The 17,289-nt window shown below is 39.5% G+C and overlaps 2 protein-coding genes across 2 annotated transcripts in view; both read left to right on the top strand.

The window, feature by feature from the left end:
• The first annotated feature begins 88 nt into the window (after positions 1–88).
• PNN (pinin, desmosome associated protein) lies at positions 89–10,577 on the top strand. Its single transcript, XM_069783935.1, has 9 exons — positions 89–267; positions 748–819; positions 1,697–1,765; positions 2,915–2,987; positions 3,068–3,162; positions 5,119–5,194; positions 6,747–6,902; positions 6,985–7,123; positions 8,187–10,577. Exons 1-9 carry the CDS (start codon positions 155–157, stop codon positions 9,473–9,475), a joined length of 2,082 nt encoding a protein of 693 aa, XP_069640036.1. The 5' UTR covers positions 89–154; the 3' UTR covers positions 9,476–10,577.
• Positions 10,578–16,572: 5,995 nt separating this feature from the next.
• Positions 16,573–17,289, top strand: part of MIA2 (MIA SH3 domain ER export factor 2) — a 39,470-nt gene continuing 38,753 nt past the window's right edge. The window contains exon 1 of the mRNA XM_069783930.1: positions 16,573–16,845. Coding sequence (XP_069640031.1) covers positions 16,731–16,845 — 115 coding nt within the window. The 5' untranslated portion in view covers positions 16,573–16,730. The remainder of the gene's footprint in view (positions 16,846–17,289) is intronic.

The raw sequence follows: 17,289 nt of genomic DNA, 5'->3' as shown, positions 1-17,289 counted from the left end.
AGGGGCTATTGGCTGTGCTGTCCCGGCCCGCAGTTGCCGGAGGGGTGGGCCGCCAGGCGGGCCGCGCGGCGCGGGGGCGGGGTCTACCCCCCCCCCCAACCATTACCCAGCGGTGCCTTGCGCTGGGCCCCGGCTAGGCCGCGCTGCGGGCGGGATGGCGGTGGCGGTGCGCGCGCTGCAGGAGCAGCTGGAGAAAGCCAAGGAGAGCCTCAAGCACGTGGACGAGAATATCCGCAAGCTCACGGGACGGGACCCCAACGACGTGAGGTGAGGCGGGGGGGCCGCCAGCGGGAGCAACGGCCCGGCGGGGGGAAGGGGGGAGCCGTGAGGAGCGGCCAGGCCCGCGGCAGGGAGGGGGGAGAGGGTGAGGGGACCGGCGTGCGCCGCGCTGGTCTCCCGGGGCGGGGGCGGGGGGGGGGGGGGTATGGGTGTATGAGGGGCCCGAGGGGCGGTCGGCGAGGTCAGCCCGTGGGCCACCGCCTCCGCGCCCTTCTGCGGGCCATCGCCGCTCGTCAGGCGCAGTGCGGGGATGGGGATGGGGGGGGGGGGGGCTGGTTTGCTGGCGGCGTCTGCCAGTTGTGGCGGGGGGGGGGGGGGGGGGGGGGCACGACCGTGGGGTGCGTGAGGGAATGGTGATGGCTGCGGGCACCTCTGGCTGGGCGAGCTGCAGCGCCCCGGGGAGGCGAGCTGCAGCGGCTGGGGCGGGGGGGGGCAGGTACTGTTAACAGCGCCCGCTGTCTCTTGCAGGCCCCCTCAAAACAGACTGTTAGCCCTCACAGGCCCTGGTGGAGGTAGAGGGCGTGGGAGCTTATTGCTAAGGTAAGGAGCCGCAGAAACGGGCGGGGGGGTTCCTCTGCCCTTTACGCTGGCATTGGTTTGCTGTCCTTACACCAGGGTGTTTGATATTTCTCGTCGGACCCCGTTGCTCATCATACTGCTGTTTCAGTAGGCAGGCACCACAGCTGGCCTACAGGGCATATGGGGTTTTATGTCACAGCCTGACACTTGAAGTATCTTCTCATTCTGAGTTACAACAGGTTTAAACTGGTGGTTTTCCCTAACCCTTTCAGCCATTAGTCTGAAAAATAAGGGGGGGGCATCAAAGTTAAGGGAGGTGTTGTCTGGTATCTGGGACTTTATCTGTTTGACATCGTCCAAAATTGGTCTCTCGGTAATTAAGAAGCTGGTAGGTTTTCCAAGAAGAATAGAAAGAGTTGAAGTCAACAGGAGTTTTAAAACATATGTAGGTAAAACCACTAGTGTTTTGTTGTGGGTTTTCCTACACCACCACCCCCATCTCAAGTAGAATGAAAAGGCCAATTTTTTTTCAGTAGTTCTTTTTTAATGGAGTATGTAGTGGATTTTTTGTCAAATTTCACTATTACATTGCTGATTAAGACGTGTAGTACATCTTGAAAATTACTGCAACTATGAACACTTGAACATAATGGGGCTCCTTGTTTGAGTGTAGCTGCTCAACTGAATAAGTGCAGAAATTCAATTTTAAATTAGTTGGTCCACAAGTAGTATGTTTAAACACTTTATTGCGGTAGTAAGAGTAAATGATGATAGAGCTGCTTTAAAATTGATTGTTATGTCATGACCACAAAGCCAAAATACAGTTTGATTATGCAGGCTTAAGTTGGACCTGGGGCTAACCTACCTTGTTCTGAGATCACAAGTCTTTTCTTTTTAGGCGTGGATTCTCGGATAGCGGAGGAGGACCCCCAGCCAAACAGAGGGATCTTGAAGGGGCAGCCAGTAGGTGGGTGCAAAAACTAATGCAGAGAACTTGCTTTATCAGAATGAGAATTTATAACGGTAAATTTAAAATACTTAGATTCAATAACTGTTAATAACTGATGACTTTCGCTGTCTTCTTCAGAGATTACATATTCAAGACTGGTTGGAAATATATTTGGATGATAGCAGTTGACTGTGGTGAAACTTTGTTTTTCATACCTTATAGCAATATAAAGATTATAGCAGTAATATAAAGGTATAGCAATACAAAGATTCTTGGAATTTTCTGTTTTACTTAGTTTACAGTCTGCTATATTATATTCTGCTTAGTAGCCCAGATTTGTTTTATAGTAGACACAAATTGAATTATGATTGAGATCTCCCGTTAAATAAATTGGATGTGTACAGTGTGACAATAGACTCAGATTTTGAGCTTTCACTTCTGGATGCAGATCCGTCAGATGTGACTGATTATAGTGAGCTTCATTCTGTAGGCACTTGTGTGCAATGGTAGTCCTTGACTAAAGCAAGGCTTGCCTTTGAATTTTGGAGTTAACACAAAATGAATACTGTGAAACAGCTTTACCAGTGGTAAAGTGCTGTGCCACAAAGCTGAAGGTGAAAGACGAAAATAACTTTTAACACATTGCCTAGTTCTTTGTTAAAGCCTCAGTTCATCCAAGTTCTCAGGTCCTAGGTGCTCTGCCCCTCCTCACCTGTTTTCTAGGTATTTGGCTAGGTAACTTAAAGAGCATTTCCCATTTGCAAAATCATACCAACCTTTGTATCTTAATGCATTTAAATCTGTCTCGCGATCCCCTTATACCAGTAGCCATTTTGGAGATTCTGGAAAAAGAAAAGTGCAAACATGAAAAACAAGAAATAAATTCCAAAGGTATTCTGAAAAGTCAAATATGGTAGTAATGTGGGCTCTTCTGGTTTACTGTGCCAGTTGTATTAAAACTCAAACTGTTTCCTCTCACTGATTTTTACCAACAGTAGATTATGTTTGTAAAATGCTACTTACTGGTCATTGGACCAGTGGGGAGATTTTTACTGGAAGCGTTTGTTCTTCTGCCTAGACATGCTGACTTGTATTTTTCTCGTGTTAGAACAGATGCTGTCCTAAATATATGTTCTCTAGTGACCACTAATGCTTTTTCTTCCTCAGGCTGGGTGGAGAACGTCGGACAAGAAGAGAATCACGCCAAGAAAGCGACGCAGAGGATGATGACATTAAAAAGGTAATACATGATAAATGGAGCTGTGCAGGAAGAAGCTTATCTGGAACATGAACAAAGTAGTTTGTTTTTCTTTGTTGTAGCCAGCGTTGCCATCTTCTGTTGTTGCTACCTCCAAAGAGCGAACACGTCGAGACCTTATACAAGATCAAAATATGGATGAGAAAGGAAAACAAAGGTATACAGAAATCTCTTTTTAAGTGCTAACGTGGTACTTCCTTGTGCTGGCATAGGAAGTAGCTTTAGATTTTAAAAGTATTATACAGATGCAATTATGTATCAAAGATGATGTTGAAGAGGTACCATAATGTATAAAATTTATTTTAAAAAATATTCTCTTAAATACTTCGCAACGGTAACAACACATCGTTCACACACAACAGGGGTTCTGCTTCTCAGGCCACCTACAGGAATACGTTTGCTAGTGCTTTTGTAACTGATCATCTTTGAGTAAGACAGAAATATATATAGCTTCATTGGTTACTTATCATTTTGGACTGTTACAACTGTCTTGGTACATCACTTATTTTGTTGGTTGAAGGAGGCTTTTGGGCGTGGGTGTCCCCCCCCTTTTTTTTTTTAACGCAGTAGTTCCATCATGAGTTTCTTTTATTACTTTCAGACTCATTATTGTGTGTACAGTCTGGCCTTCCTTTTGCCTGCTGCTTTTTAGATTCTTCCTATGTATATCTCTTTTTTCCTATATTATATTTGTGCCAGGGTGGCGCATAAAAGTTATCGCTGAGGTGCAGTTCTGTTGGGAAGAGGTGTTGGAAAAGCAAATTTGCAACTGTGTCCAACCTCTTGGACTCCATCCACTTCAGTCTGCAGCTCACCTGGTGCAATAAAAACCCATACCTCAAATAAATAGGAGAATGGGAGCTGGAATAAAGAACTATAGAGAGCTTCTCTGATAAGGACCACAGATCGATTAGCACAGAAAAGGCACTTTGCTTACTACTTCTACAGTTACAACACCACTAACAGGCTGCTGTTGCTTCCATCACCAGTTTCCAACTGCTTTCCTCACTGAAACACTTTAAAAATTCTTAGTGGACTTCCTAGAGCTTCAGGCACTAAAAGTTTGTTTCATCAGAATTGTAGTTTTACTGCTTTGCACTTCAGTAGTCTTCCGGGGAGAAGAGAAAACCAGTATTGATATCTATGTGACTTGTGGTGGAAAGAGGCTCTTTAAGGGGACAGCATCCATTGAACTCTTGATTTTGCTTAGTGTCTTCTGAGTTGTCATTCATATACTAGTACACTTTGAGTAATCTATAGCTCTCAATTCTTTATTTGTTCCTATTTCTGCTGTTTAATATACCTTTACTTTTCTGTGTCAGGTTTGTGCCACTGTAGTAGAGTGGTACTGAGCGAAGACAGTAGCGTTTCCTTTTTCTCTTAATTGGGTAAAAGTTCAAGGCAAGTAAGAGAGTCTGCCTCTTGCTGTAAAAGTTTAATTTGGGATTAAATAGAAAGAAAGAAAAGGTGAAATTCAAGAGATTAGTTTTTGTTCAGAAGAAGGGAATTCCTTGAAGAATTTTACTTATATAAGTTTTCTCAAAACAACACTTAATTGGGTGAGAGCAATTCTGGTTTCATCTCATAGTACAGTGTCTCACTGTAGAAGATACTTTTAGGCAAACTGTGACAGATAAGCTTTCACTCCCTTGTGGCTCCATTTCTGCTTAATCCTCTGAGTGGGGTGGGGGGGTGGGGGGTGTATGTTTTTCAGAAAGCCCTATGACCTTGCAGTTCACTGCCTTATTGATAGCTCACACTGTATTTACTCAACCTTTTCTTTAGTACTCTCTGCTTTTGGATTTATTTTAATATTTCATTAGTGTCATTATTTCCAGATGTAACATGTGCAGGCTTCCAATTTTCCCACTGCTAACTGTGCTGTGTTATGGATAAGAGCTGTGTCTTACTCTTAAGCAAAATATGATATGTGACTGTAAATTATGTCCTTGACTGTTGGCACAGTCAATATGTGTTCTATTGCTGATGGCCTTGAGTAATACTGAGCTTTTAAAAATAAACATCTCTGAGGTGGAAGGTTTCTCTGATTTTTATGCAAATGAAAATCTCAGTACTTGAACTGAATCTCAAACTTCTTTTTGTTTTTATTCAGGAATCGACGTATATTTGGCTTGTTGATGGGCACTCTTCAAAAATTTAAACAGGAGTCCACAGTTGCTACTGAGAGGGTACTTATTTTTAGTTCTATCAGATTGTAAATAATAAAGCAAAATTGTATGGTTAAGCTACTTCAAATAGGAATGAAAATTCCCCACAGTGTAGGCTGCAGGTGCAACAAATTGGTAAGAGTGCATGTGGGTTTTTGGTTTAGTTTAGTGGAATAGTGGTGGGAGGCAGGAAAGGGATTCTTAACAATTTCATGACTTTACAACACTATTTCTGACCACTGCAGGAGGGAAAAGGCAGTGTTTTGTTGATCTTTTTTAATTGCTGTACATTTTAAAAGGATGTAAAAAGTTATCTTTTTTTTTTCTTGTTTACATTATTTGGGAATCATTTCAAAGTAAATGGAATTTAATCAGGTAACTATTTAATAGGTCACAGGCTACTTCTGTAATAATGGTGATTCAGTATTGCTGAAGCAGTGCCCACCCTGAAGTGTTCCAGATGTTTAAATTATAACCACGTATACAGAAATGTATGGCTGTATTATGCCATCTGTTTGACTACAAGTGGCTTCCCCCTCCCTATATAAATAACAAGAATTCCTGTTTTTTGATAAATGGATATGTGATTGTACTGAAGTGAAGGCTTTGCATAGCTTAGTGGTAACTTCAAAAAACCTGCGTATAGGATGGTGGTAACTTTATTCCTAGTATGCCCTTTTAAATTGTGGACGGTATGATATTTGTTTACTGTTGCCCTAAATGGGTTATTCAGTTAATACTAATAACCTTGAGATTAAAAACAGTGTTTGAAAGTTCTACTTGCAGCAGTCTGGTGGAAGCAGATACAAAGTCTTTAAACTTAAAACCTTTTCTGTGTAGTGTTAGCATAGCTGGCTTGCAGTGTTGGTATTGATTACTTTCAGATTCAGTATTTGGATATCCTGCTGTTCTATCTAACTTGTCATGTAGCACATGAGAAAGGACCAAAGTTCTCTGTTGCCTGCTTGCCTTTAGAACAAGAAACAATATTGATTAGGATGGTCTAGAAACATGGGAGTCCTTGTTTCAAGTAGTATATGTTTGCATAAAGAGAGTTTGAGGAGTTTCTGCTCTCTGCAACATTTTTTTCTGAGAATTTGTATAGGCATTGTTGTCTTCATACATAAAAATTTACTATAAATCGAAGTAGAGGCCTGAGGAGTTTTATGACACAGCTATTTTGTTGTCCAGGCACTGAATTGTATTTTCATATTAGCTATTGTACAATCTGAACACATGGCTGTCTAGGACATATAAGCAGGGCATTCCTGGATTATAGTAATGTATGTAATAGCAATGAATATACTGGAAGTATTCACAATGTAATTTGAATGATAGGAAAGCAGACAGAAATCCACAGGGGCCCATAATTTTATAGTTAACCCTCAAAAAATTAGGTGCCAGCAAGCAATGACACTCTTTCCTTCCATTACCTGTAATTTAGGAGATAGTTCTTGATGTGTTTTTAGGAGTGCCTTTAATGGTGTAAATAATTCAAAATTTTAATTGGACCAAACTAGAACACTTTCTTGATTTAGAAAATATATTTAGGGTCCTTCTTTATTTATCTTAGCAAAAGAGACGACAAGAAATTGAACAAAAACTTGAAGTGCAGGCAGAGGAAGAAAGAAAGCAAGTTGAAAACGAAAGGCGAGAACTGTTTGAAGAAAGACGTGCTAAACAGACAGAGCTGCGGTTACTGGAGCAAAAGGTTGAGCTTGCTCAGTTGGTGAGTTTTAATTTTGCTCTTGATCTTTCTCTTGTTTAAACTATTCTTGTGTATCTTAAGGTTATTTTCTTTCATTTCTCAGCAAGAAGAATGGAATGAACATAACGCTAAAATAATTAAATACATAAGAACTAAGACAAAACCCCACTTATTCTACATACCTGGCAGAATGTGTCCTGCTACGCAGAAGTTGATGGAAGAGTCGCAGAAAAAGATGAATGGTAAGTGGTCTTTATGATACGAAGGCCCTTGTTCTTGCCTCCATTTGATGTTTCCTGTACAAATTTCTTTTTAAGCTTCTCTGCTTAAATACATAGATTTCATGATTAGGGCAAACTGTATGTTCTTGCGTTGGGTGTTCATCATAAGTGAACATTACTCTTTCACTGACTTATTTTTATGTTGGATGTGCTTTGATTCTCTTACAACAGAGGTGTATGCATAATCTCAGAGGTATGTGTTTAAAACATAGTCCTTTGTATTAGCTTTAGTACCCAGATGTATGCCAGTGCAGCAACTTAGTTCTTGAAAAGGCAGATTCTGTGGATTGGAGACCCAAAGAAATGCAGTTTTTACGAAGGATTTGAGAAACCTTTTCTAAAGCACAGCACTAGAACTTTATGATGGTTTGGTTTTGGGTTTTGGGGATTTTTTTTTTTTACCTTAATGTGTGTTCATTTCTGTTTCACAGGATGACTATATTTTTCTTTTGGAAAACAATTTAAAATACTGCGGTTGATGGTAGTCCTACTGTTCTTTTTTATTAAACTGAGAATGTATTGGTTTTGGTTTTTTTTCTTAAAAAGCTTTTCTTCATTGTGTGGGGCTGGGGGATAAGAGAAGCTAGCTCACTTGTCTGAATTGCTTACATGATTTAAGCTTTCTTAATACCTAACCAGCTTTTTGCTGATTCTTACTGTCTTTTGTTTACCTTAGGAAGTATAACCTTGTTAATATATAAATAGCAGGAAATTAAGGTATTATTTTGATATACTGTTGGTTGGATTGATTTTAATGAAGTCAAAACCTCTTTTTGTTAGTTTAGATTTAGGGCTTTACTGTTCTGATACTCAGCTGAGCTGACTATCCCCTTTGCCTTGTTTTCTTAAGGTAACTAGCAGTCTTTTTCATTATGCATGAGTGGCTGGCTACTTCAGAATGAATAAGGATGCAGTATTTATAAGTTAAAACAAATTGATAACTTATTAGCTCATAGTTAAGGGGAAAATATATTTCAGTGTCCATAGATTATCTGAAACTATTATTTATGCATTTATTCTCTAGCACTCTTTGAAAGCAGGCGAAATGAATTTGCAGAGCAGATTAACAAAATGGAGGCCAGGCCCAGAAGACAATCTGTGAAGGAAAAAGAACAGCAGGAGGTGCAGAATGAAGAAAAGAAGGAAGAACAGAACAAGGAGCAGGAAGAGGGTAAGGCGGCTCAGCAGGTGGAAGAGTTGGAGACAGGTAATCAGCACAATGATGTAGAAATGGAGGAGGTAGGGGAGGAAAAGGGAAAAATAGGTTCAGGGCATAGCGATGCAGAGAAAGAACAGGAAGAGGATGAACAGAAACATGAAATGGAGATTAAAGTAGAAGAGACTACTGAGGTGAGGGAAAATGACAAGCAACAGGATGGTCAGCATGAAGAGGTCACAGTTGTAAAAGAGGAAAGTGAAAACATTCAGCCAGTGGATAATGAGCAGGATGTGGCTGAAATGAATGAGGCAGATAGTGTAGAACCTGTAGAAAATGAAAATGGCAAAGAAGTGGAACCAGAAACAGAGTGTGATTCTCAGCCAGAAAAAGTGTGTAATGTTCCTTCTCCCGAGAAGGAGAAAGGTATCAAACCGGAAATTGAAGCTGAACCTGAAGAAAAACAGGAAAAGGCACCAGAAACTCAGCCAGAACCTATGGCCGAGGCTCTATCCCAGCCACAGTCTGTGCCACTGCCACAGTCACCTCAGTTGTCTCAGTCCACTCAGGATACAGAGCCCCAGGCAGACAAGGATGAAAATGCTGCGGTGTCTGTAAAGGTGGTTGAGGCACAGACAGAGCAGAGTCAGACACCGAGTGTAGAAATTAAGACTAAGACTAGGAGTAGAAGCAGAGGTAGGGCAGGGAACAAAACTGGTAAGAGTCATAGCCGTAGTAGCAGCAGCAGTAGTAGCAGTAGTACTTCAAGCAGTACTAGTAGTGGAAGTAGTTCCAGCACTGGCAGCAGTAGCAGTCGGAGTAGTTCCACCAGCAGCAGCACTACAAGTGGAAGTACTAGCAGGGACAGTAGCAGCAGTAGTTCTAGCAGTAGTGAAAGTAGAAGTCGAAGCCGAGGAAGAGGGCATAACAGAGATAGAAAACGCAGAAGGAGTACGGACAGGAAGCGAAGGGATGCTTCAGGAGTAGATAGAAGTCACAAGTCCTCAAAAGGTGGGAGTAGAGATACCAAAAGCTCAAAGGATAAAAGTTCAAGATCTGACAGGAAGAGGTCTATATCAGAAAGTAGTCGGTCAGGCAAGAGAACTTCACGGAGTGAAAGAGACCGTAAATCAGACAGGAAAGACAAAAGGCGTTAACAGAAGAGCCCAAGCTTCCTTAGCCTAATCTTTGCAGCGGAAGATTATTTGAGTGAAAGGATTCCTTGTAAGGAGGAGGAGAAGGCTGCCTTAAGAATTGCATGCTGTAAAAAATCTTTTGGAAAAATGCAGACTGTTTACCAGGCATTCTTGTACTTTTTACATAATTTTGTAAAAGGTTACTTACCAAAATTATGTGAAGTTCCTGAAAATGTAAAAATAAAAGATTAACACTCCTTTGCATCTTTTTTTAAATATCCTGTACTCATTAAGATCCTCTGTATATTTTAATAGGTAAACCTTTAAGTAGGTGTGATCACTTCTTCTGTATCATACACTTTTTTTTGTAGAAATAAATGTGCGTTTTAAATAAATTGTTTGAGATGTCCTGTTGACAATTAAATTCCCCTTTTAGATCATATTTAGGGAGGCAGTGTTGCAGGAAACGTAAAATTTTGCTTTTCCCCTCTATTCCTTGCAAGAATGGGAATCTTAAGACCCAGTAAATGGAGTAATCTCTCCAGTGCTGGGTAGGAAGCAAAAGTAATTGATTTAGATCTATACTTTTTGTTTTCTTCTGTAATCACAAGCTCTGACTCAATTCTATCTTCCATTTTTATAAAACTTTTTCCTATCCATAGGCAAGCAGTGATTAAATGGGAATGTTAACACTGGCCAAGATAGCTCAAGTCAGTCTGGAATACCACTCTTACCTGCCTTCTGCAGGTGCTTTGATAATACTTACATCTCTGTTCTGGAGACAGTTAATCTGTTTAATGATGTTCCTTGCTTTGATGGCCAGTGGAGGAAAGACTTCAGCTTGCTTCTCAACCAGGATTCTCTTTATTTTAGTTGCAGACTAATCTTTGATCCCTTCATGCCACTAGGAATAATTACATTGCAGTGTGGGAGTTACCTGGGACTACCTAATACTAATGTTGTGTGCGTGCAAGAATGCTTTCTGAATGTATTTAATACAACTTAAAGTGGTATGGTGTTATCTATGAAGGTGAATACTGTTTTTATATAATTTTGTATGGAAAACAATAACATCTGTTGCTCTGTTCTGTACATGTGCAAATAAATGTGGCTTTGTAGACTATTCCCAATGCCTATGATGTTTTCTATAACACAGGTATATTATCTTAGTCTTTCTACTTTTAAAGCATGAATCGTAATTGCAGGTGACTACCTTAGAAGCTCTGTATCCAAAATTGTTCTTTATAGGCTTTAATTAATGCCTGTTAACTGAATATGAAACACTGCTATATTCTGTGGTGTCTTGGCAGGAAGAGAATTCTCTTATCTCATATGCCAAACTGCAGACCAGGAAGTCCTAGAAAGATTTTTGGAATGGAAGTTACATGTAAGCTTATTTTAGTGTACAAAATGCCATATATACCCTGTTTTTCTGGAACATAGAGCAGGCTTTTGCAAAAAAGTTCTAGTTTGGGAGAGTGTCAATTTTTGGATTTTTCATCTGAACTCACGAGTAGTGATGGACTTCTGTGTTAAGTGCTGAACTTCCTGGCTTAAAGAAATGCGTTTAGCAAGGGATGAGGTGGAGTGTTCTTTCAGCACAAATAGACACAGTGGGAAAGCTCCTCAGGCTTCCCGCTGCTGCCTCAGTATCCTATCTGCCTCTGCTTCTCTACAACTGAGAATCGTCCTTAGTTCTTGTCAGTAGTCTCCAACTGCATTTCCTTCCCTTTAGAGGCATGTGGTGGTTTAATGTGCCGCCTTTTTTGAAGGACAAGCAAAAGTTCAAATGCCCTATTGAAGATGTTCAACACAACAATTTACCACAAGGAACAAACTTTTATACTGAGTAGTTGAGTAAATGTTACTGGTTTGCATGTTTCAACTGCACATTCCAAATTGCCTTTGGAAGCCATTTTAATTTTGTCAATTAATTACATATTTTTTCCTAACACTGAGTATTTTGAAGGTTTCTTATTTTGAGCTCAATGGAGTGTTTCACTGCTGTAGTGTATTTACTGTATAGGTTCTAATGGCTGATACTGTAGTCATTATGCAAACTAGAGAGGTAGGTTGCTACTGGGAAGGCACTGTTTCAGAGGAGCATATTAACACGGTTTATAAACACAGTGTGATGGGTCCTGGTAACTGAACTAGGGAGTGGATTGATTACATTGTTTCAAGTTATATTATGGGGAGCAATTTATTTTTGACAAGGTGAAAATACAGTTTTGTTGCTGAGTGCAAAGCTGGTGACTTATTTGATAGTGTAATGTTTGTTAGAAGAAACTTATTGCCATGGTTAAACTGTTAATAGTTAGCCTTGCTAAATCTAAGCAGCTCAATGCAACATAAACATCAGTGTGTGATAATTTCATAAGAATGAAGTTTTCTGAAAGCTAGATATTCCAGCCAGTATTCCACTACAGAAATAGTGTAAGATAGTGGTATACAATTAGCACAATAATGCATAAAGACGTGTGTCTTTACAAAGCAGCAGTATTTTTAGTAATTGTTACATTTGCTCTCAAGGTCCCATCCTCTTACCCTGAAATGACTTCAGAGCTGAGGATAGGGCTGAGACCATGGGTGCAATTTCCTTCCTCTGTACCCAGTCTACTGTTCCAAATAGCTGACAATTTCAAGACTGAATTCAATGCAACAGTTTGGGGTTTTGAAGAATTAAGTGCAGATAGCATAGGGGTAGGAAATGATTAAAACATTTTCTTATTTCCCTTCCCTATAGTGGTGAGTAGAGATCAAAGGAAAAAATACCTTGTTCTCTTTTCACTTAAGCGATGTGGAAAAAGGAACAATAGAAAAGGGGGAAAACTAAGAATGAAGTAAAGATGCTTTATGTGAGTGGGCAACATACCATGTATGCTTTATGCCTGTCTTGTGGAGCACTTCCATCAGATGGTCTCTTCTAGCTTCAAGCATCACTTTAGAAGACAGTTGGTTGGGGGGGCGGGGAAGGTTAGAGCTTTTGTACTATGGAGTGGTTCTATACCATTTACTTGTCTTTTTCTTCAGTCCTGATGCACAGGTAAACTGGAAGGCTCCAAGAATGTGTTTTTTGCCATGATGCTTCACTCGGAGTCCTTGTCAGAGTAGATTTCACACAGATTGTTCATTAATTATAAGCTGAAACGTGACTTTTCATAAAAGGTACACCTCTTCAAATTTCTGCTCCTTTACTTAAGGTGATGTCTTTGTGCTTAGAATAGCTTCATTGTATGTATTCAAAAGAAACCTGAATGTAATTTTTCTGTGGAAAGTAGGTATTGGTGAACTAAACACCCTCTCCAGGAAAATTAATTTCCAAAACCAGGAAATTTGCAAACAGATTTCTAGAGCATCTTTTGTTTATCAGGAAAGTAATGCTCTTGTGCTTAGGTCCTAGTTATATTTCTGAGATTCAGGTTCAGCTGCTGATTTTGTAGCAATTACTGTGGTACAACAGGACAAACCTATTCATTTTTTGTATGTCCTACATCTTCAAAATTAGTTTCCCTGCTCAAAGAATTATTTCTCTGAGACTGCATGTATTTATGATGGGATCAAATGCTGTGGCAGTGGTCTATGAGTAATATACAGACATCTGTGTTCTGGAGGATATAATTTTGCTCTTTTGGTCTTCCCCCCCATCTCAGTTTTATAACAAACCTGTGTTTTGCCACAAACCTTGTTCAGGCAGTTGTTATTAGGTGACAGTGTTCTATTATATGGGAAAATGTGAGGCATTCAAAGCTTGGAAACATAGTATCAAGATTCAAAGTAATCTAAGTCACAAGTTCCATGATTTTCTAGAAATGCACTGCGAGTTGTCATGCTTGTAACTGTTTTTGTAATAGGGAAGCAATAATGGCTTTTTCTTGCTATTTGTTATCGTGGCTGAAAAAGTTGGTTTAGATCTGGATGATGAATGACTGTTACCTGTTTAGATTTGTCCAGCTGGAAGAGTGAATTAGTGTTCCTTTCCTTCCTTTGACTTATTAATTTTTAAAAGATACTTTTTTTTTTTAAATAATAATCTTTTTGTCATGACACTTGATTCAATTTAAAAGTTGATCTGTATTTTCATCCAAACATCCTAAGCCAAGAAAACTGTATTTTTAAAGTGCTTTTGCCATGGACTATATTCTTCCATATATTAGTGCAATATTCTACACAGTGAAACCCTACATTCTGTATGGAGCTTTTTGGTGCTATCATAAGAATATAACCAAAGCTGTATATAATGTTACTATAAAATAGATGTTGACTTTAATGTACTTAGAAGAACTTTTACCAACTTATGATTTGCTTTGGGATCTTTATTGTTAATGCAGATACTGAATAGTCTAGGAGATGCAACACCTTTTTTACTTATACAAAGCCATGTCTTAAAAGAGCCATTCAGTGTGCTGTACTACTCATTTTATTTAAATTACACTATTAATTCTGAGTTGATCCTTCTGTGAATTATAATATATCATAAGGGATCTCTGCGTGTCTGTCTCAGTAGTTAAAGTTACTAAGATGTCATTGCAAATAAAAAGTAAATAGTTTCATCCTAGCGATAGCTGTGGAAATAGGTCTTACTTTTTCATTAGCATTGGTTGTCTTTGCATGTGGAATAATACTCACATTTGTTGCTTCGGTTCTGCAGAACAGAAATTAACTGAAGTCTCACTCTGTCTGCTATAAAGCTTTCAACTTTGTCCTTTGGAAGCCAACTATGATAAACTCCATGAATCTTTATCTTTGACTTTAGTTCAAAGGTGATTAGAAGTTATGCTTGTATAACATCTGTAAGTATAGGATTTGCACCCAGAAGACAAGAATATTTGATATAAATATGATTTATTATTGAAGTTACTAGAGGAACAGGTTACACAGAGATCACAGCAGTGCTCATCAGCCTTTTCACAGCTTCAGAGCTAGAGGAATGATTGTTGAGATTAAGCTACACAATGAGCAGTGCCTAGAGTAACTTCAAAATTGCAGATGTAGATTAAACTGATTAGCTAAGATGAGCTGCAACGTTTTATCTCCATATAAAGACTTGAGAATTAGTTTGGGTATCCATATGAAACTGAAGTCAGAGCCATTTTCAGAGCTATTTTGTCAAATAGAGTAATAATGTGCACATCTTCAGGTGTGGGTCTGATAGTTTGTTCTCCTGCACAAACTTGCTGAAGTACCTAATTTCAGCTGTCAGAATACCTGGCATTTCCTTTTTTAGGTGAATCAGCTCCATGTTACCAGGCTCAAAAAGGGACTGTTAACCTTTCTAGGCCCATTATTGGGTTTTGTCCCATGTTCCGTGGTTGGTGTGCAACATTAACAACTGGGCAGAAGAGTGTTTCATAATCTTGGTGGGATAAAAATGCTGTCCTTTTTTTGATTTTTGCACAACACTTAGTATATAGAGAGAGTCCCCCCAATATAAATTTCTTGTATGTTCCTCCTCACCAATCTGTCCTAATCTGTAGAGACTTGGAAATGAAAAAAAAAATGCCCATCCTACTTTTCTGCTCACCAGGTTTCTTTGCATTTGTCATGTTTTAGCTGCTTGGTATTCCATTTTTCCCCTTTTACTTCCTTCAGATAAACCTGGAGGACCTCAGGGAAAGTCCCAAATCACAGACCCTCTAAGCAACACAAGATCCAGGGGACTGAAGGGAAGGGAATATTGATGCTGGGATGGGCCTGCAGGAAAGCTAGTCAGGAGCAACTGGGGGGGGCTGATCTATAGTATTTTCCCCAGTGCACAAGACAGCTCTCCGGTGGATTACCTAACGGCAGAGGAAGCTGGCATACTAGGTCATAGGATAGGCCTGTCCAACTACCAGGTCATGTGGCTAAGGAAGGGGCCAAAGTGTTAGACTGCAACTGGAAGATGTGTCATCTACGGTGATTTTTTTGTTTGCAGGACATTGCTGGTTAACGTGACCCTGGCTCACTTTGTGCCCTCTCTCTCAGCCTCCAGCAGATGATCTGTTTGCTGGCTCGGTAGGTCAGGCTAAGCACTGGCATCTGGCAGGTTTGAGTCGTGGAGCAAGAGGGAGGGGGAACTATGCTGCAAGTAGGATACAGCTTAGGTTCATGGAAAGAGAAAGCAGAGCAAATTCTGCGTGAGTCATGCTCAGGACTGAAGGAGGGGTAGGCTGCAAATATTATCAGGTTGGGAAGGAATGCAGATTCTTGGGGCCCTATCAAGAAGGGAGAGGGAAGAGGCTACCCCATGCAGGAGAGTGGGAAAGGAAAGGTGAAGCCCCTTTTGTATGTAAATCAGACATACCGTGTTTTGGTCACCAAGGAAGTGCAGGACAACAATGTTGAAGCCTTTGAAGCAAAGCTTACTTCTAACGCGAACCTTTCTGCAAGATTTCATTTATAGCACAAATTCATACCTATATAACCAGTGTACAACTCCCTGCACAATTACTACTTCAAAGCATAACCTGTATTTGAGAAAACATTATTTATAACTCCAAACTGGATAATAGGTTGCTAAGAAACAGAGGGTATTCCTTAAAAAGCAGGACATATCATCTGCTTCGCTTTGGTATATTGCTCTATGATATACGATGTAGAGATAGCATATGGATTTTCTCGTTGTCTTTAAGAGCCTGAAAACTGCTAAGCACCTTTAAAAGACTTTGGAGTTGAGTAAGTATTCCCCGTGCTAAAGGATAGTACTTAGCATCTAGTGCGTGAGAAAACTCCAAAAGAGTATGTTGAAAAATTTTCTGTTGTGAGTTCCTAATGACCACCTATAAATAATCCAAAACATATCAATTAACTATTAAACAAAAAAAACTAGAAAATTTTCAGTAGCTATATTAGCAATCATGCAAATCAATATAAGCATAAAATCAATAGTCCATGTTAAAATCAAATGGAAGATATATATTAAAATTCATAATCCAGAAAAAAATCCTAATACAACTCTTGTTGAATTTCCCCTAACGCAAACTTCTACAAACTCAGTACAAAAGAACTTATCTGATAGAGGATAGATTTTGATGTGACCAGGACTAGTTTCTTTGTATTCAAAACATAGGTCTAGCTATCAGAACATAGTTAATTATTAAACGGACATGTACAATCAGGACACCTGACTTTGCAGTTTGTTAGCAGAGTGTACTTCTGTTTAAGCAGATGAGAGGAGGAAAATAGGATTATAAATTTATTTGCAATGTTTTGTTAGGCTAAGAAAAATAATGTAGAATATTCTTGCTAACCGCACATCAATGCAGTTTCCACAGTTTCACTGCATTCATCTAAAATGTCAAGGATCTTCGATCAGAGAATTTTGCTGTTAGTAATTTCATTTTTAACAAGGCTGCAGAGTACAAAGGTACTTTCAGAATGGAAGAAGTGTGGTGATCGGGAATGTGAGAGTAAGTAAAAAAAATGTTGGTTTTTTTTTTTTTAAAAGGAGTCTGTGGTGTATGTGCAGCTACTACTAACCATAATGTCAAAATTAGCAATGAAGCAGACTGAAAATGGGTAGCCATAGAAAATGTTTGTTGTCAATATACTAAGTTTATGAGCAATAGGCTTAAACTTTTCAAACAGAATAAAATACTTGCTGGATTGCATTGTGCAAGTATATAAAGATCAAAGTTCAGTAAAAATACTCTTGAATGGCTAGTTTTTCTCAGGTTTCCTCAAAATGGGCAGTATAAAGCAGCTTTAAAGTATTTTTAACTCATTCTTTACAGGTACAAAAGAAATTTTTAAAAACCCCCAAACTGGTAGGTTATAAATTGAGAAGGAAGACTGTATCTTGTGTTTATAGTACATTCACAGCCAATTCCGCAAAACTCTGTTGGTTTTTTTTC

The sequence above is a fragment of the Haliaeetus albicilla genome, chromosome 5 (genome assembly GCF_947461875.1).
Source record: "Haliaeetus albicilla chromosome 5, bHalAlb1.1, whole genome shotgun sequence".
NCBI classification, from domain to species: Eukaryota; Metazoa; Chordata; class Aves; order Accipitriformes; family Accipitridae; genus Haliaeetus; species Haliaeetus albicilla.
This window is presented reverse-complemented; position numbering and strand designations above follow the sequence as displayed.